This window comes from Scylla paramamosain, chromosome 10 (genome assembly GCF_035594125.1).
Source record: "Scylla paramamosain isolate STU-SP2022 chromosome 10, ASM3559412v1, whole genome shotgun sequence".
Taxonomy (NCBI): Eukaryota; Metazoa; Arthropoda; class Malacostraca; order Decapoda; family Portunidae; genus Scylla; species Scylla paramamosain.
Genome location: NC_087160.1, coordinates 7,970,001 through 7,991,454, shown reverse-complemented (window position 1 = coordinate 7,991,454; position 21,454 = coordinate 7,970,001). Strand labels below are relative to the sequence as shown.

At 36.0% G+C, this 21,454-nt stretch overlaps 1 protein-coding gene across 4 annotated transcripts in view; it reads left to right on the top strand.

The window, feature by feature from the left end:
* Window positions 1-21,454, top strand: part of LOC135104187 (GDNF-inducible zinc finger protein 1-like) — a 112,658-nt gene that overhangs the window by 45,582 nt on the left and 45,622 nt on the right. For all 4 annotated transcript variants that reach the window (XM_064011294.1, XM_064011292.1, XM_064011295.1 and 1 more), the window contains exons 6-7: window positions 6,908-7,003; window positions 8,986-9,281. In XM_064011294.1, the coding sequence (XP_063867364.1) occupies window positions 6,908-7,003; window positions 8,986-9,281 (392 nt within the window). The remainder of the gene's footprint in view (window positions 1-6,907; window positions 7,004-8,985; window positions 9,282-21,454) is intronic.

Below are 21,454 nucleotides of genomic sequence, written 5' to 3'. Positions count from 1 at the left end.
TTTAGTTTTCTTAATAGTCTGTTGTGGGGAACTTTGTCAAAAGCTTTTCTGAGATCTAAATACACACAGTCTACCCATCCATCCCTCTCCTTTGTTATATCAGTCACTCAAGTAAAAGCTCATCAGATGGGTAATGCATGATTGCTTTTGTCTTAACCCATACTGTTTTTCTGTTATTATATCATGTTTTTCTAGAAATTCTATCCACTGCTTCTTTATCACTTTCCACAGATCTTACTTACTATGCTGGTCATTGATACTGGTTTTTATTTTAGTGGTTCTTCTTTCTTTTCACTTCTATAAACTGACACTATGTCTGCTCTCTTCCATTCCTTAGGCACTCTTCCAGTTGATATTGAACACTTAGTTATGTCATATACTGGTTCAATTAATTGTTTCCTGCACTCTTTTAGGATGAATCCTGATACTCCATCTGGTCCTGTTGCTTTCTTCTCTTCCAGTTCCTCCATCATTTTATAAACTTCTTTTTTAAGTACTATAATTTCCCCCTTTTGCATTTTTGTCTTCTCATCTTGTGGTTCTATATATTCTGATTCTTTTGTGAAAACTTTTTGAAACTTTTTGTTTAGTGATTTACTCATGTCTTTTGGAACCTTTTTTTTTTTTCATTTCCACCCTTCAATCTTTCTAGTTTTTCTTTTAGTTTAATTTTTCCATTTATGAATCTGTAGAATAGTTTTAGTTCATCCTTGCACTTTTCAAGTATATCCATATCATATCCTTCTTCCTCTCATTATTTTCACATATTCTTAAAATCTTTATGTTTTTGGCTTTGATTTCTTTTCATTCTTATCCATGCTTTGTCTCTTTCTTCTTTGCACTTGCACATATTGCACTGAACCATACCTGTTCTTTTTAGGTTTGTATAATAGAGTATATTTATTCACTCATTTCTCATATATTTCCATAAAAATGTCATACTTATCTTGCACATAATTTGCTCTTTTCAGTTTTACCCAGTCCATTTCTTCATAAAATTTCTTAAGATCATCTATATTTGCTTTTTTCATAGTTTCCCAAGGGATTTTATCAGGTATACAGGACGAAGAATAAGAATAAGGGAGTAGATGGGGAGCTGGTTAGTTCTGGGGAGGAGATTAGTAAAATTTTGAATGAGTATTTTTTAACTGTCTTCACCCAGGAAAACATGCAGAATATGCCAGATAATGAACAGGTGTTTAGAGCAGATGAGAAGGAAAAGCTGACAGATATTTCCATAACTAGGGAGATGGTGAAACAGGAGATAGATAGGCTAAAAATGTTCAAGACACCAGGACCAGATGAAATATATCCCAGAGTACTTAAGGAATGCAAAGGGGTTATTAGTGACCTGTTAGTTTCTGTCTTTAGGAAATCACTTGAGTCAGGTGAGGTACCAGTAATGTGGAGGCAGGCTAATGTAGTACCCATCTTTAAGAAAGGAGATAAAACTTTAGCATCGAACTATAGATCTGTCAGCTTAACTTCAGTTGTAGGTAAAATATTAGAGTCAATAATAGCAAGGAACATTTAGGAACATTTAGACAAATATAACTTGATAAATCAGTCATAGCATGGCTTCATGAAGGGGAAGTCTTGCCTGACAAACTTGTTAAGTTTTTATGGTAAACTGTATGAAGCAGTAGATAATGGTGATAGTTATATCTTATATCTGGACTTTAGTAAAGCATTTGACAAGGTAGCCCATCAAAGGCTCCTGAGAAAGGTTAGGGCACACGGGATAGATGGGAAGGTGTTAGGCTGGATAGGGTCATGGCTTAGCGACAGGCGACAAAGAGTTGTAATAAATGGCTTGAAATCCAAGTGGGGTCATGTAATTAGTGGGGTGCCACAGGGATCAGTATTTCTAATATATATCAATGACTTGGATAGTGGAATTAGTAGTGATGTTAGTAAATTTGTGGATGACACAAAGATAGGTAGATTAATTAGGTCAGAATCGGATGCCATCGCCTTGCAGGCAGATTTAGATAGAATGAATGAATGGACAGACAGATGGCAAATGAAATTTAATATTGATAAATGCAAAGTACTTAGCATAGGTAGAGGAAACCCACATAGTAGGTACACATTAAACAACCAAACTCTGGTAGGTACAGGATACGAGAAAGATTTAGGAGTTATAGTTAGCTCTGAACTCTGTCTAGGAAAACAATGCATAGAGACCAGAAATAGGGCAAATAGGGTACAAGGATTAATTTTTAGGAGTGTTAAAAGTAGAAGGCCAGAAGTAATATTAAAGTTATACTTGGCGCTGGTCAGACCTCATTTAGACTACGCTGTGCAGTTCTGGTCCCCACATTACAGGAAAGATATAGGTCTATTAGAATCAGTACAGAGGAGAATGACTAAAAGGATACAGGGGATGAGGAGTATTCCTTATGAGGCGAGATTGAAGTTGTTAAATTTACATTCTTTAGAGAGACATAGGTTAAGAGAGGACCTGGTAGAAGTCTTTTAAGTGGTATAAGGGTTATAACAAGGGGGATGTAAGCAAAATTCTTAGGATCGGCAACCAGGGTAGAACAAGAAATAGTGGATTCAAGCTTGAAAAATTTAGGTTTAGGAAGAAGATAGGAAAAAAATTGGTTCTCAAATAGAGTGGTAGATGAGTGGAACGGACTCAGTAATCACGTTGTTAGTGCTAGGACACTAGAGAGCTTTAAGAGAAGATTAAACAAGTTTATGGATGGGGATAATAGATGGAAATAGGTAGTTATATTTCATACAGGGGCTGCCACATGTAAGCCTGTTTGCTTCTTGCAGCTTCCCTTATTTCGTATGTTCATATGTTCTTATGTTCTGTTTTCTTTGTATGATTCATTTTCTTCACTGATATCATTATTGGTCTCTATTTCTATCATTACAAGGTCACTTTTCCCAATGGGGTCATGGATCTTAATTCTTTAGTTAGGTTAATTCCTTTCATTAGTATTAGGTCTAGTCTTGTTGTTTCATCATCTCCCCTATATTTCATATCTTCAGTCAGCCATTGCATCATTGTGTTTTCCATAGTCAGCTTCAGAAATCTTTCTCCCCATGAAGTCTCATTTCCTCCTGCTTCAAACATTTCCCAGTTTACTTCTTTGCAATTGGAGTCACCAGCCAATAATACTCTTTTATTACTTTTGATTGATTTACTCAAACACTGAATGGTATCTTCCGTTATTTTCTTGTGTTCTTCCTTGTTCCAAGAATTTGTTTTGGGTGGCACATAGGTTGTAATTATTGTTAGTATTTCTCCATTATTGTCCTCCAAGTTAACACTCCCTAATTCTGCTTTTCCTTTTCCATATTTCACTATTTTTGTTTTCACCTCTTTTCTTGTCATTATCATTACACCTCTATCTCCTTTACCAATCCTGTCTCTTCTCCATATATTGTAGTTATTGTTAATGACTATCTGGTTTTCTTCTTTTAATTTTGTTTCCATTAAAAACACCACCTGCAGATTTTTCTCTTTTAAATAGTCTTGTAATTCCAGTTTTCTGTGTATCAACCCATCTATATTGGTATACATCACATTTAGTCCTTCATTTTTACTATTCTTCTCTACTTTCATTTTTTTTATTTCTTTACCCTTATTTCCTTACTCTGTCTCACAAAACTGTCCCCCCCAATTTTTTTTTCTTCTGTTCTTGATTCACTTTTCTCTTTAGCTTCATACATTTTTCAATTTTTTCCATTCTTCATTTCTGCTCTTCTTAATGTATATATTCTTGCAGTCTTTTACTTCTCATAGTTTGGATGTTCTTTCTAGTATCTCTTATGCTGCTTGTTGTTATTTTAGTCTTATTTTCATAGATTTTGTTTTGTCTTCTAGATAGGGGCCCAATGTAATGACTTCTTCCACTTCTTTCTCAAGTTTAGTTCTTCATCATTTAGTTTCTTCAACAAATCCTTCACAGTTTTTTGTTTCTTCTTTATCTCTTCAATCTGTATGTTATATTCTTCTCCTTTATTCCATAAACTATAACACTTTTCTTTTTATCTGCTGCATCTCTTATCAAATTTTTCTCCTTTATTCCATAAACTATAACACTTTACTTTTTATATGCTGCATCTCTTACCAAATCTTCATTGTTTTTCACTGCCTCTTCTACATTATCGTTTTTTTTTTTTTTTTCTGTCAGTTGTTTCAATTATTTCCTTTAAGTCTACATTTGCTTTTTCATTTTCAATCTTCCAACCTTTCACTTTATCCATGACTCCCTCTCTCACCCTTTTCTCACCTTTCACTAACTCTGCTTTTAAATCTTTATTTTTTTTTTTTCATCATTTTCTCCATGTTTTGTAATTCCTTTTTTTTTTTTTTTTTTTTTTTTTAAGATTTTATTGTTCTCTCACTCTCATCTCCAGTTCTGATTTCAGCTTGAAAATTTCTCCATCTTTTTGTAGATGCTTTTCCAGCTTATCCTGAAGGGATTTTACCACTTGCAACACTATTTTCATCTGCTGTTCTGCATCATTTTCCACTTTTCTCAATCTCATTTTTAAAACCATCTCACTTTCATTTTGGTCTTTGTTATTAAATTTGTCAAAGTTCACTTCACCTCTTGGTGAAATTGAATCTGGAAATGAATAGGCTATCTTAGTTTTGAATTTATGCCTGGTCTGCTAGAGCCATGAACTTACAGCTCTCACTGTTTCCTCACCTACAGGACCACACTCACTCACTCACTCAGACCTTACAAACTGTGTGTGTGTGTGTGTGTGTGTGTGTGTGTGTCCTTAAGTTGTAGTGACTAGTAAATCTAAGTTTCACCTCACTGTGTTTTCTGTGGCTCAAGCTTTACCATTAAAAGAAGAAATTGCTTCATTGTGGGAAATCCCACAAGATCATGATCATAATTTACCTAGTTGTATTTACCTAGTTGTATAATACAGGGTTCGAGCAGGGCTCATTGTGTCCTGTCTCCGTATCTATATTTATCCAGAATTTCCTTAAATTTATGCACGTTTGGTGCTGTAACAACCTCCTCATTTAGACTATTCCAAACATCCATAGTTCCATGTGGAAAATTGTACTTCTTGATGTTCCTCAAACACTGACTCTTCCTGATCTTCTTTGAGGGCCCTCTCATCTGTCCAGCTTCATCTTCCAGCAACACCAGATCCTGCTTGTCTATCTTCTCAATGCAATTAACTATTTTATACATTGTTATTAGATCTCTTCTTTCTCTTCTAACTTGCAAAGTTGGCAGTCCAATTTCCTTCAACCTCTCTTCATACTTTAGGTCTCTCAGCTCTGGTTCCATCCTTGTAGCTGCCCTCTGAATTCTTTCCAACTTCTTTTTGTCTTTCTTCATATGCGGAGACCACATCACTGCTGCATATTCCAGTCTGGGATGTAGCATAGTGGCTATAATTTTTTTCATCATAGCCTTATGCATGTAATGAAATGCCACCCTAATATTTGTTAACATCGAGCCAAATATCTCATTTATATGCCATTCTGGGATTAGGGTATCTTGAAATACCACTCCTAGGTCTTTTTCGTCCTTGCTCCTCATTATTACTTCCTCCCCCATTTTATAGTCCCATGCAGGTCTTCTTTTACTCTTTCACAATTCTATCACATGGTATTTCTTAGCATTGAATTCCAATTTCCACTTCTTGCTCCACCCATAAATCTTGTCAATATCTCTTGCCAACTCTATACAATCAATATGGCTCTTTATTACTCTTAATAATTTTGCATCATCAACAAACAGATTAATATAACTGGTCAAACCCTCCTGCATATCATTGATGTATATTTAGAACATAATAGGTGCTAACACTGATTCCTGTGGTACTCCACTTGTTATACTCGTATTACTCCAACTTGAGCAGGTGTCCCTGATCACAGTTCTCAGTCCTCCTTTATGTTTAATCTTCCACAATAGTCTTTTTATGCAGAACTTTATCAAAATCTTTTTTGATGTCCAAGTACACTGCATCTACCCACCCATCTTTATTTTGTACTTCATCTATTACTCTTGTATAGAAACTTAGTAAGTTTGTCACACATGACCTTCCTTTTCTGTAACCAAATTGACTATTTGTTATAACTTCGTTGTCTTCCAATTATTTCACTCACTTTTCTTTGATCACTATTTCACAGATCTTGTCCACAACACTAGTTAGCGACACCAGTCTGTAACTTAATGCTCATTCCTCTTTCCTTCTTTGTGTATTGGCACTATATTTGCTCTTCCACTCTCTTGGTACTCTTCCTTCTATCAATGAGCTGTTAATCACATCCCAAATTGGCTCCATCACTTGTTCTCTACATTCCTTTAGTATCCAATCTGACAATCCATCAGGCTCTATTGCTTTCCTGACATCCAACTTCTCTAACAATTCGCCAGTTTCATATTTTTTGCACCAAGACTTCCTGTAAACCCCCCTTTCTCACCTCGTTTGGTTCAGTAAAACCCGCTTCCACAATGAATACAGACCTGAAACTCATTCATAATTTCACTCATTTCTTCCACTGTTTGATATGTCCTTCCTTCCCGTGTGTGTGTGTGTGTGTGTGTGTGTGTGTGTGTGTGTGTGTCAACATTCGGTGCAGTTCCAAATGATTTTTGAAGTAAGTCTAATATGGCTAGAGTCCCATAATCAATCCTAATGTTAAATTAAAAAGTAACTCCTTTGAAGACTGGGGATTATTTTATTGTCCTCTCCCCAAATAGGAACTCAGAATGTTTGATTTTTTATCATGAATATAATTTCTGTACTGAATTTTTATCATGTATAGAGGATTGCTGTCATATTTAGGATAGACATACCTATTTTCCCAAATTGATATTTTCTGAAGCTGGGTATAATGAGAACTTTGTGTACATATATAATTTTTCATGTTGTATCTCCTATTACATACCTACTTTAACTTTCTCAGACAAGTGGCCGGGGAAGGGGAAGATCAGTAAGTAGCAGAATATCTGCACGTCCTTCACGCAACATTCAGCAAACTACACTGGACCACCAAAAACAGGTGAAGTAAAGTTTTATGAATAATGTTATGAGATTGAAAATTTTTTGGTGTTAAAAGTTGGTGAATTTTTCTAATCATATGCACAAGTATCCTACTTTGCTAATTAATGCAAGAGAAAAATTTAGAAAGTCCGAAAAGGAATACACTGTAGTGTTGTGGCCTTACTGAGAGGATGAAGAGTGGAAAGTTTGTAAATAAACTGTGAGTGAAGTTGAAGGTGCTCATAGAAGGGGAATGTTACTAGGAAATGGAAGGATAGGATAAAAAAGTATGAATTCTTTGATAAGGTAAACTAATAGGGGGAAGGGCAGATGGTTGGGTTATCTGATAGTTTGATTTTTTTTTTTTTTTCGAGGGCTTTGTTTGGTTGGATGTCCACTGTGTTTGATCATGTACTGCATTACATATGATACTGTATATTTACTCAGTACAGTGTACTGTACTGTACTACATAGAATAAAGAATCTGTATGTTTGTGCAAATCTGCATCCATGCACAATCTAAAAGGTTATCAGCATTTGGGTATCCACTGAATTTGTTTGACAAATGCCAATATTTTTTCACTCTTATCTTTGTACTTCACAATCAAATGATTCACCTTTTGAGATTAACTTTTCTTTATGCAGTTGAAAGTATCAGGAAGTTTGTTTCATCTGAAATTTGTTACATTGATGTTTGATTCATTAAGGGATTAATATACATGTGTGAAAGAGGAGTTAATAGAGGCCAAGTATTTGAACAAACAAGAAGAGAATGTTTGGATAGAGATGGAGATTCCTCTGCCATGGTCATCCTCTTGAAACATGCTCCCAGAGAGAATATGATATCAGAGATAAATAGTAAATATGTGGAGGGCTATGAATGACAGACATAATTGATATTTTTTCTAAAGAAAGAACTTGCCTAAATTGGATGCATCTAATATGCTTATGGGTTTCATAATTCATCAGATATAGTAGGTGCTAAAGTAAGTAGGTAAATATATCTTGCAAGCTATAAGTTGAGGAAAATAGCTTTGTTAATTTATTAATTTTAGCAGGTTTAATGTTAGAAAACTTGAACATATTTTCTAAATGATTTCTATATTTATTTGTTTATCTATGTATTTGATTTTATTTATTTGATTTTTTTACAGTTCACCCTTGCATAAAAGTGGTCAGTGAGGTTCTGATATTTTCTTCCTTTGAGATCAAGGAAATGAAGAAGAGTTTGATTTAGTGTTAGCAAATGTTGTTGTTGTGTGTGTGTGTGTGTGTGTGTGTGTGTGTGTGTGTGTGTGTGTGTGTGTGTGTGTGTGTGTGTGTAATTTTCAACCCTAGTCTTGAAGATCACAAGATAGACTTATGACTGCTGCTTTCTGGAGAGAGCTCAGAGTATTTGATAGCTTGACATAGGCTAAGACATTTCACACATCACACATCCCGTCCTCTCGTTGGAGGACAATAATCACTTGCTTATCAATGAATGTGGTTTGAACCCTGGCCTCTCAAGCATCAGGCAGGTTTCATACTACTGAGTTTTTGGCTTTGTGTATGTGGATGGTTGCTTAGTTTTCTATCTACACTGTTGGAATGCGAGTCTGGTATATATATATATATATATATATATATATATATATATATATATATATATATATATATATATATATATATATATATATATATATATATAATCTTTTTTTTTTTAAGATGGATTAGTTCTACTATTAATGCATTTCATGATCACTAATTTGCTGAAATGATGATAGTGGGAGATTCACATAAAAAATGAGATAATAGAGAACTGAATTTTATGAAAAGACAGAATAGGAATGAGAAACGAGGAAGCTTTGGGAAACAAGGATTCTGGTCATATTAGGGAGAGGAGGAACTTGGTTTCCACTTTTAGAGGGTATGTATGGGGAAGAAGAAAACCAATATAGATAGAAAGTTAGCTTTTAATGCACTGTGAATTCATATTTAACATCCATAATTTTTCCATAGGAAATCATTACAAATAAATCAAGTACATTTACAAAACCACCACGACGACGTGGCAGACCTCGTGGAAGCAAAACCAGGAATTATGTACCTGCTGGTGGTGTTGCTGGCTTACGCACAACACCTCTTTCTCATAAGAGAAGTGTGGGCCAGCGAATAGAGCCTCATGTTAGTGCCCTCCAGGAGGTCTCAGTGGATGAGCCTGTAGCCACTGAAGAGGAAGCTTGTGAGGAGCCTGGATTAAGTTCTGATGTCATTGCCAAGGAATTTCAAGAAGAAATAGATGAGAGTGCAACAAGGTTAGTTTACTGTCTTCTTGTTAAGCACTTGTCATTCCTTTATCTAAACTGTCCTAATTTTGCTGAAACATTTTAGAATTGCTTATAGATTTCATCAGTGAATAATGCTGCCTACCAGTGGGGCATAGCAAGGTAGGATTATATTCTCTTTACTTCATGCAGTTATTTCTCTTCAGTTTAATTTTTCTTTAAGAGTTTTAAGGAGATTAGGGAGAAAGTACCAATGTTAATATACATATAAATGGAATGATGATAGAGAGGAAGCATGCCTTGAAAAAGAAGGTTGAGTCATCTTTCTTTTTATGGAGTCTGTGCAGAAAGTTAGTTTTGTGGGGCGGTGGGTGAACAGATTGATTGCATTTTTTGGTTTGTTACTAACCATGAGTCTACTTGTAGCACATAATCTCTACTTGCTTATCTGTTGGCAATGATGATGCCTTTGTAGCACTGTGGCAGACACCCATGTTCAGCTGCTTTGTGAGCCCCACGAGGTGGGATTTTGGTTAACATGTTGTTTTTGTACCTCACCATTTCTTTTTTGTTTGGTGCATGACATTTGGTGTGTGCATAGCCTAGTGTGATAGCCGGGAGAGATAGTACTGGGAAGAACATAACAGTTGTGGTTCAAGGCAGGCATCCCAATCTAGCAGATATTAGCTCAGACATGCTTGAGTGTGCATGTTTGTCAAGGTGGTGAAGCAGTTTGTTGAAAAGGGAGTATAGGACCTGCCAACACCATGTCTCCAGCCTGGTAGGCTGAAATTGATTATCTGCAAGGATCCAAAAAGGGATTGCATTGCCTTGCCATGCACTTTCTTGGCTCTTGCAATCCTTGTGTCCTTGCAGATATCAATTTATGCATAGATGGAGGTTTAAAGACACTTATCCTCCAATTTTGGATAATTCTTCTGTCTCTCTCTTTGGGAACTAGCACCATCAGTGGCCTCTCTCTCTCTCTCTCTCTCTCTCTCTCTCTCTCTCTCTCTCTCTCTCTCTCTCTCTCTCTCTCTCTCTCTCTCTCTCTCTCTCTCTCTCTCTCTCTCTCTCTCTCTCTCTCTCTCTCTCTCTCTCTCTCTCTCTCTCTCTCACACACACACACACACACACACACACACACACACACACACACACACACACACACACACACACACACACACACAGAGATGACCTAGTTGTAAAAGTGGAGGAAGGAGATAGACGTACAAGGGGACATATGAAGAAATTAAAGAAGAGTCGTTGTTTGGGAGATATTAAGAAATACAGCTTTCCACATCGAACGGTTGAAATATGGAATAACTTAAAAGAAGAGGTGGTTGCGGCAAAGAGTGTGCACATGTTTAAAGAGAGATTGGACAAATTCGGGTATGGAGACAGGACTAATTGAGCTTTGGCTCGGACCCTGTACTATACAACTAGGTAAATACAACTAGGTAAATACACACACAGAGGAAGTCAAATGTTGGAAAAAAGAGAGAACAACAACAACAAAATGTGGACTTGGAGATAATAAGGCAACAGCAACAGGAACATAATAAGGATATGGAAAAGCAAGTGATTAAAATAATAAAGGAAAAAAGTAATCTTGTGAGAGACATGGTACAGAGAAAGGTGTGTGTGTGGTGGTATTTAGGGTCAAGGAGAAGAACCTACCCATGAAAATAGCTAGAGAGAAAGAAGAAATGAAAAAGGGCTAAGGAAATTATAGCAGAACTGGTGGAGGAAGGAGAGGGGATAGTTGAACAAATTGAAGAGGTTTACAGGATCAGAAAGTATGACAAAAATGGAATAAGACCAATGAAAATAAGGTTCATGTCACGAACAGCAATGGAACATGTCTTGCAAAGAACAGGAAAATTGGCAAAAGTAGAAGGAATGAAGGAAATATGGATAAAAAGACATGAACAAAGAAGAGAGAAGTAAACTGAAAGAATTGAGAGTAGAGGCCCAGTCAAAAAATGAGGAGAGAATACAGGAACAAGCGAGAAGATTCACCTGGAAAGTTATAGACATGAAAGTGAGGAAATAGTGGCATAAAGATGCCATGCAAGATCACCAAACAGAAATTTAAGGATTATGTATACTAATGTAGGTGGTTTGGTGTTGAGCTTATTGGAGCTTAAAGACCACTTAAAGAACAATAAACCAGATATGCTATGTTTAACAGAATCCAAACTAAAAGAGGAAATAAAGTTTGGATTTACAAAGGAAGGATATAGCACATGGAAGAGAGACAGAAAAGGAAAGACAGGAGGAGGAGTGATGATATTGGTAAAAGAGGATATTGTTGTTGAGGAAGTGGAATATGGTGATGGAATGGTGGAAACATTGAGTGTTGTGATTAAGATCAAAGGAAGTGAAAAAATGGAGATTAGAAACCAAAAATAGTATAGGGGAAATGACAAGGAAAAGTAACAAGGTGCTCTTAGTAGATGACTTCACCACTCAAGGAATTAACTGGGAGGAGATGGAAGTGAAAGAAAATTTTGGGTCATGGAGCAAAGAACTTGTGCAAACCATGATGGTGAATACAATAAGACAATGGGTGAACGAGCCTACAAGATGTCAAGGAGGAGAACCATCACAGTTGGACTTGGAGAAAAGCCATCACTAATAGGAAAAAGTGATCCTGTGATAATAGAAATAGTACTACAGGATGAAAAGTGTTGCACAGGAAAGAACAAAACAGAAATGGGTGACAACTATGCCAAGGCAAATTTTGCAGAGCATAATAAATTTTATGGAAAAATTAACTGGGAAGAGCTGTTTGAAGGTAAAGTAGTGCAAGAAGAATATGAGATATTTTTGAGCAAGTATAGAGAGGGGGTGCAGCAGTTTGTGCCAAGTTATAAAGTGAAAATTGGGAAACATGAATGGTATAATGCCAGCTGTGTAGAATCGAAAAAGGACAGGGCATAGAAAAAAATTATTAGATAAATGAATAGAAATATTAGTAAAGAATAAATAAAAGCAAGGAATGAATATAGTATAATAAGAAGAGAAGAAAGAAACTTTGAAAGGAACATAGTAAGAAAATGAAAGGAAGAACCCAAACTCTTCTACAGATATATAAATAGGAAAATGAAACATAAGGATGGCATAAACAAGTTAAAAGGGAAAGAAGAATTTATGAAACTACTGAGGAGATGAATGAACTAATGAATGAAAGTTTTCAATCTGTGTTTACAAAGGAAACTGAATTTGTGGCACTGAAAGTGATATCACAGAATGAGGGAATAAAGGAGATACAAGTAAAGAGACAAGAAATCAAGAAACTGCAAGAAGAGCTGGATGTTAGAAAAGCTATGGGACCAGATCAGGTAAATGGATGGATATTTAAAGAATGCAGAGAATAAATGGAAAAATCAATATGAGATATAATTTACAGCTCGTTATGAGAAGGAAAAGTACTAAGGAAATGGAAAAGAGCCAACATAGTGCCAATATACAAAGAAATAAAATGGGACCATTAAAGTACAGACCAGTGTCACTAACAAGTATTGTAAGCAAGCCTTGTGAAATAGTAATTAAAGACAGATTGGTGGAATATCTAGAAGATGAAAAGATAATTACAGAAAAGCAATTTGAATTCAGGAAAGAGATCCTGTGTCACAAATATACGGAGCTTCTATATGAGAGTAATAGATGGAGTGCAAGAGAGGGATGGATGGGTTGATGTGGTATATCTGGATCTCAAAAAAGCATTTGATAAAGTTCGCCACAAAAGCCTTATGTGGAAGCTAGAGAATGAAGGAGGACTAAAGTGAGCAACATTGAGATGGATGGAGAATTATTTACAAGGGAGGGAAATGAGAACAGTAATCAGAGACACTAATTCAAGTTGGTGCAAAGTAAGAAGTGGGGTACCACAAAGATCTGTGTTGGCACCTATTATGTTTCAAATATATGTAAATGATATGACATAGGGTCTAAATAGTTATTTATATAAACCTGTTTGCTGATGATGCAAAAATAATGAAAATAGTAAAGGATGAAAATGATTGCAAGGAGTTGCAAGAGGATATTGATAAGATACATGCATGGAGCCAAAGATGGAAATTAGAATTTAATGCCAGAAAATGCCACGTGTTGGAAATAGGAATATTAAAAAGAGACCTTCATGGAAGTACAAAGTGGGAGGAGAAATAACAATGAAATGTAATGAAAAAAAAGATTTGGGAGTAATGATTCAGGACACATTATCACCTGAAAGATACATAAATGGGATATTTGGCTTTACATACAGCTTGTTAGCAAACATTAAGGTGGTGTTTCATTATTTAGATAAAGGAATGATGTAGAAAATTATAACAAGCATGATACATTCTAAATTGGAATATGCAGCAGTAGTTTGGGCTCCACATAGAAAAAAAGATATACAGAAAATGGAAAGAATACAGAGGATATCAACAAAGATGGTACCAGAATTGAAAGACTTGAGCTATTAAGAAAGACTTGAAGAGATGGTTTACCAACATTACAAGAGAGAAGAGAAAGAGGAGACCTGATAACAGTGTACAAATTAGTAAACAGTATAGAAAGAATATACAAAAATTACTTGGTATTGCAGATGGAGGAGAGAGAGAGAGAGAGACAGACAAGGGGGCATAGGAAGAAAGTAAAGTAGGGTGGATTTTCAAGTGACATCAAGAAATGCAGCTTCCTGTATAGAACTACTGAAATCTGGAATTATTTGAAGGAAGAGATAGTTGCAACAAATAGTGTACACATGTTTAAAGAGAAACTGGATAAATATGGTTATGGAGACAGGACAAAATGAGCTTTGGCTTGTGCCCTGTATAATACAACTAGGTAAGCACACACACACACACACACACACACACACACACACACACACACACACACACACACACACACACACACACACACACACACACACACTTGGCTCACAACTGAGAAGGCCTGGATTCAAGTCCTGGGTGCAGCAAGGCAAATGGGTGAGCCTCTTAATGTGTAGCCCCTGTTCACCTAGCAGCAAGTAGGCACAGGATGTAACCCAAGGGGTTGTGGTCTTGCTGTCTTGGTGTGTGGTGAGTGGTCTCAGTCCTATCCAAAGATCAGTCACTATGAGCTCTGACCTCTTTCTGTAAGGTAACGGCAGGCTGGGTGATCAGCAGATAACCATAGGTGAATGAATGAATGACGTGCGCGCACACACACACACACACACACACACACACACACACACACACACACACACACACACACACACACACACACACACACACACACACACACACACACACACTGGGAGGAGATGGAAGTAAATGGAAATGCTAGACCATGGAGTGAAGAAATGCTACAGTTAGCTATGGTGAATACAATGGACCAGTGGGTGAAGGAATTTACAAGATGCAGAGGGGAGGAGGAACCATCTATGCTAGATCTGGTATTCACAAAAAAAAAACGAGTCCTGCCCAACCATTAAATACTTAGGCCCAATGGGAAAAAGTGACCATGTGGTGTTAGAAGTGGTACTGCAAGATTGGGAGCTTCTAGCATGTAAGGAGGATTGTGAAAATGGGAGATTAAATCATGCAAGGAGAAATTTTGCAGAGTTAAGAAAATTCTTTGGGAGTATTGATTGGAAGGGATTTATGGAAGGCAAGACAGTGCAAGAGAAATATGAAGCATTCCTGAAGAAGTACAATGAAGGTATGCAGAAGTATGTACCTGTATATAAAGTAAGAAGGAGCAAACATATTTGGTATAATGCCAGATGTGCAGAAGCTAAGAAGAGAAAGGATATAGCTTGGAAGAAACTGAAGAAGCATAGAAATAAAAATAATAGAGAGCAGTATAAGGAGACAAGGAATGAGTATGTTAGAATAACAAGAGAGGAGGAGAAAAAATTTGAAAAAGATGTGGTAAAGAAATGTGAAGAAGAGCCCAAGTTTTTTTACAGGTATATCAATGGAAAGATGACAAGCAGAGAGACCATTAACAAGATAGTAAAGGGAGAAAGGATATATCAAACAGTGGAAGAGATGAGTGAAATTATGAATGGGAGTTTCAGGTCTGTGTTCAATAAGGAAGCAGATTTTATGGAACCAAACGAGGAAGTGTGATTGGTTGGGGGGGTTATGAGAAGTCTTGGTGCAAGAACTTGAAATTGGCAAATTGTTAGAGAAGTTGGATGTCAGGAAAGCATTGGGGCCTGATGGAATGTCAGGTTGGACACTAAAGGAATGTAGAGAACAAGTGGTGGAGCCAGTTTAGGATGTGATTAGCAGTCATTGATAGAGGGAAGAGTACAATGGGAGTGGAAGAGAGCAAATATAGTGCCAATACACAAAGGAGGAAAGAGGACTGAGTCACTAAATTATAGACCAGTGTTGCTAACTAGTGTTGTGGGCAAGATCTGTGAAACAGTGATCAAGGAAAAGTGGGTGAAATATTTGGGAGACAACAAAGTTATAACAAATAGTTAATTTGGTTTCAGAAAAAGAAGGTCATGTGTGACAAATTTACTAAGTTTCTATACAAGAGTAATAGATGAAGTTCAAAACAGAGATGGGTGGGTAGATGCAGTGTACTTGGACATCAAAAAAGCTTTGATAAAGTTCCTCATAAAAGACTATTGTGGAAGATGGAACATATAGGAGGACTGAGAGAGACAATGCTAAAATGGATGAGAAACAACTTAAAGGATAGAGAAATGAGAACTGTGATCAGGGACACCTGTTCAAGTTGTAGTAATGTAACAAGTGGAGTACCACAGTGATCAGTGTTAGCACCCATTACGTTCCAAATATACATCAATGATATGCAGGAGGGTTTGACCATTTATATTAATTTGTTTGCTGATGATGCAAAATTGTTAAGAGTAATAAAGAGCCATGTTGATTGTATGGAGTTGCAAAGAGATATTGACAAAATTTATGAATGGAGCAAGAAGTGGAAATTGGAATTCAGTGCTAAGAAATGCCTTGTGATAGAAATGGGAAAGAATAAAGGAAGACCTGCATGGAGACTATAAAATGGGAGAGGAAGTAATAATGAAGAGCAAGGAGGAGAAAGACCTAGGAGTGGTTTTTCAAGATACCCTGACCACAGAATAGCTTATAAATGAGATATTTGTCTCGATGTATAGGATGTTCACAGATATTAGGGTGGCATTTCATTACATGGATAAGACTGTGATGAAAAAAAATTATAGCCACTATGCTATGTCTCGGGTTGGAATATGCAGCAGTTGTGTGGTCTCCACATATGAAGAAAGATATAAAGAAGTTGGAAAGAATTCAGAGGGCAGCTACAAGAATGGTACTGGTGCTGAAAGACCTAACACAAGAAGAGAGGTTGAAAGAAATGGGACTGCCAACTTTGCAAGTTAGAAGAGAAAGAGGTCTAGGAACTCTGTATAAAATAGTAAACTGCATTGAGAAGATAGACAAGCAAGACCTGATGTTGCGGGAAGATGAAGCTGGACAGACAAGAGGACACTCAAAGAAGATCAGAAAGAGTCAGTGTTTGAGGGACATCAAGAAGTACAGTTTTCCACATAGAACTGTGGGGATCTGGAACGGCCTAAATGAAGAAGTTGTTACAGCACCAAATGTGCACAAATTTAAGGAAATGCTGGACAGATATAGATATGGAGACAGGACATTATGAGCTCTGCTCGAAACCTGTATTATACAACTAGGTAAATACACAAACACACACATACACACCTTTAATATCATTATGTTTCTTACAGATTGCCTTGTGTAACTTATCACAAACAGCATTTTAAGAACCAGAAGATCTGTTGTTATTTGCTTTTCCAGTGTGTGTGTGTGTGTGTGTGTGTGTGTGTGTGTGTGTGTGTGTGTGTGTGTGTGTGTGTCATTCATTCACCTACAACAAGGTTCAAAGTATGGGTTGGGACCCAAAATGAGGTTGGGATCCAAAAAGGTCACAAGCTTTTGTTCACTGGGTTGCCACATTGTAAATGGATATGTGTGTGTTTGTGTATGTGTGTGTGTGTGTGTGCGTGTGTGTGTGTGTGTGTGTGAATTAGTTTCCATATCGGAGGTATGAAGGTACAATAGAATGTGCATATTGGGTTGTGAAGGAAGTATATAAAATTAAACTGGGTGATGATGAAAAAAGTTTGAAGTTTAACTAGACGTAATTTACAGGGCCTGTGCTACACTTGTGTGGTCCAATCTCCATATCTACACGTCCAGTTTTTCCTTAAAGTTTTGCACACTCATTGTCAATACTACATCCTCACTTAGCTTGTTCCAAACCTCTATATTTCTCTGTGGGAGACTATATTTCTTTTATGTTATTCAAGCATCTCTGTTATCTTATTTTTTGCTATTGCCTCATGTGTAACTGGTATTTCCTACTTCTCTTAGCAGTAGTTTCTCATTATTGATTTCTTCCACTCCATTCCACAATCTATAAATCAGTATTAAGTCTCCCCTTTCTCTACTTTGTTCCAATGTTGGCATGTTCATTTTCTTTAACCTGTCTTCATATGTTAATTCTTCCAGTTATGGAACCATCTTCATAGCCATCCTTTGTATCCTTTCTAGTTTTCTGACATATTTCTTCTTGTGGGGAGACCACACTGATTCAGCATATTCCAGCTTTGGTATAATCATAGTGGTGATTATCTTTCTCATATCTTTATCCATGTAGTGGAATGCTGTTCCAATATTTCTCACAATTATATATGTATCTTTGAACATCTTTTCTACATCCTTCTCTGACAGTTGACTCTCCTGTATTATCAATCCCAGATCTTTCTCTTCTCGTACTTTTATTATTTCTTCATTTCACATTTTATATGCCCATTTTGGTCTCCACTTTTTCCCCCATTTCCATTACATGACATTTTTTCTCATTAAATTTCATCTGCCAGTTCTTGCTACAGTCCCATATTTTATTCAAGTCCTCTTGTAGAATTTCACAGTCTTTGTTGTTTCTTATAAGTCTGTAATTTTGCATCTTTAGGTCAATTCCTTTTGTTAATATTAGGTCTAGTCTTGTTTTTTCGTCATCTCCCCTTTATCTTTTATTTTCAGTCACTCATTACATCATTGTATTTTCCATAGTCAGCTTCAGAAATCATTCTCACCGTGCAGTCTCATTTCCTCCTGCCTCAAATGTTTCCCAGTTTACTTCTTTGCAATTGAAGTCACCAACCAGCAATACTCTTTTATTACTTTTGATTAATTTACTCAAGCACTGTATGGTAACTTCTATTATTTTCTCATAGTCTTCCTTGCTCCAAGAATTTGTTTTGGGTGGTACATAGGTTGTTATTATCATTAGTATTTCTCTGTTATCATCCTCCAAGTTAAAATATACTATTTTTGCTTTTCCTTCACTATATTTCACTATTTTTGTCTTCACCTCTTTTCTTGTCATTATCATTACACCTCCCCTCGTTTGCCAATCCTGTCTCTTCTCCATATATGTACTTATTGTTAATGACTGGCTTTCTTCTTTCAGTTTTGTTTGCAATAAATGTATCACCTTTTTATTTCTTCCTATAAGTAGTCTTGTAATTTCAGTTTTCTGTGTATCAGATTGTCTATGTATAAATTGCATTCAGTCCTTCATTTTTACTGTTTTTCTATTTTCTTTTCTTTTTTTTTCCTTTATGTACCATTTCTTCACTGTCTACCAAAACCCTCTAAAAAATTGTGTGGGTGTGTGTGTGTGTGTGTGTGTGTGTGTGTGTGTGTTTGTGTGTTTTCCATGTATCAGGCTGTGTATGTTTGTATACATCACATTCAGTCCTTCATTTTTACTACTTTTCTATTTTATTTTCATTTATTTCTTTTCCTTTATGTACCATTTCTTCACTGTCTCCCAAAACTCTCCTAAAAAAATTAGTCTGTGTGTGTGTGTGTGTGTGTGTGTGTGTGTGTGTGTGTGTGTGTGTGTGTGTGTGTGTGTGTTTAACTAGTTGTAGTGTACAGGAGGGGGAACCATGCTCATGCTCGCCTGTATTTATGTGGGTTCCATTATCTAATTTGACCTTGAAGTTGTGTGAACCATTTCCTTTTTCAATCTTTTTGATATTTCTGTTAGTCTGTGTGGAAAACTATTCATTTTTATATATCTGTTTTATAATTGTCATCCCTTTTTATCCCCCCATTCATATCCCATACTACAGTAAAAATCCTGTCTTTCTGCATTCATTGTTTAAAAAACCTGTGCCCATATTCACAAAGTGATCCTAGCAAGTCTTTGTTATGAAACATATCATAGTTAGGGCAAAATGGTGCATTCTTGTCATAAGCTGCACGTCTGTCAGAAATCCATGCGGCATGCTAAGACTGGGTCCACCCTGTCCTAGTGGCTTGTCAGATGCTCCCCACAGCCAAGATTGCTGCCCCACAAAATCTCCAGCTGAGGAATTATTCACCCAGATGGGACATATTGAATGAACTTAATAATGTGAAACTCATCAGATGATATTGTTTAGACCATACAGGTCACCAGTCTAGTGAGGGAACCGTAACAGAGTGACACAGAAAGGAGAAATCCACTTGTCCCCAAATTAAGGTGATATAACAGTTAGATATCTTGTTGCTGGGAAAAGCTACTGGGAAACTGCGGTTGTGCAGTAGTGATGGCCTTGGGGATTGTCGAGAGAGCCATCCTTGTTATATATATATATATATATATATATATATATATATATATATATATATATATATATATATATATATATATATATATATATAATTTAATTTAAATTGGATTTTTTTTCTCTCCATTGAAATTATTTTTTTGCATTGATACTTGGTTGTTTGGACTCATTATTTGTTTTAGTCTTGTGATACCATTTTCTTGTATTAAACTTGGCCTATGTTAAATGAAATAATAGTTTAACCCAGTGGTTTCCAATCTGTGGGGCGCTCCCCCCTAAGGGGGCACAAAGGGCTGCCAGGGGGGGGTGTAAGCACTTCATAAAGTAGAAAAATTACTTAGTAGATGATTATATAACAACATTATTGATTTTGATGGAATACTTAATTGGTTAAGTATTGAGAAAACATTTCAGATATGAATTATGAAATGTTATTGTCTAAATACAATTATAAATTATTTCAAATGCTACTAAGTAACTAAGGAATACATACATAATTATGTATTGTATAATTTTTTTATCTCTGACTTGTGCTGACTATGACAGTAAATAGCAGTATTTAAACCAGAGTGGAGGGGGCACAGGGAACTTGTCATTTAATGAAGGGGGGCGAGAATTCAAAAAGGTTGGAAGCCACTAGTTTAAACTGTACAGGGTTGTGCTTTGTCACAGATAGGGGGCCTTGTCAGGTTGCATTTTTTTTCATATATTTTTTTATTTGCCCAATAAAATGAGAAAAAAACAACAAATAGTTTCATATATGTATTATTCCCATGCCATGAATGGAAGTGTGGCTACCATACAATTTTAGTTCTTGGATTTTTCTCTTCTTAGAGCTCACGATATCAGATTATGGATGCAGAATTTTATTTTTATATATTCTATAAAGCTTTTATTTTCACCTTTACATACATTTTCCACAACCCTATAGTGTGTATAATAAATAAGTACTTCTTTACAAATACCTATAAATAAACAAGAATTGTACGTTGAAGAAAATGATTGGATGTGCATCTGGTAACCCCATGTCTCAAGGCCATGGGTACTACACCCACAGTTCTCAAAGAATAGAACATACTATGAATTTTATGACTCAGTTTTCCTTTTCGACTACTTTGATCTCGTTTCCTATTTCTTACGCCTTACTGATTATAGATTTTAGAAGTAATTTCTTAAGAGAAAGTAATTTACTTTTTTATGAGGTGATTTTTGGGGAAACACAATTCCGCAATATTTATAACCAAAATCTTTATCCCTCTCCAATACTATAGCTTTCAATTTCATTTTATTGCTTTGATATAATATGCATGTTGACATAGGCATCAGAAAAACAAAATAATCCCCAAATATGTCTCAGTTCCTACAGAAGTATTCAGTCTGTAATACCTCCAAGCCCAAGATAGGTATGCATATGAAAACATTCACTTCCAGCTTGTCAAAATATTCTTTGTTACTGTTAGTGACAAGTCCTATATATACAAAGTTGAAGGCTATAATATGGTTCAAAAACAAAATCGTATATATTCATGCTAAGCACTGTATGGGTTAATATAAA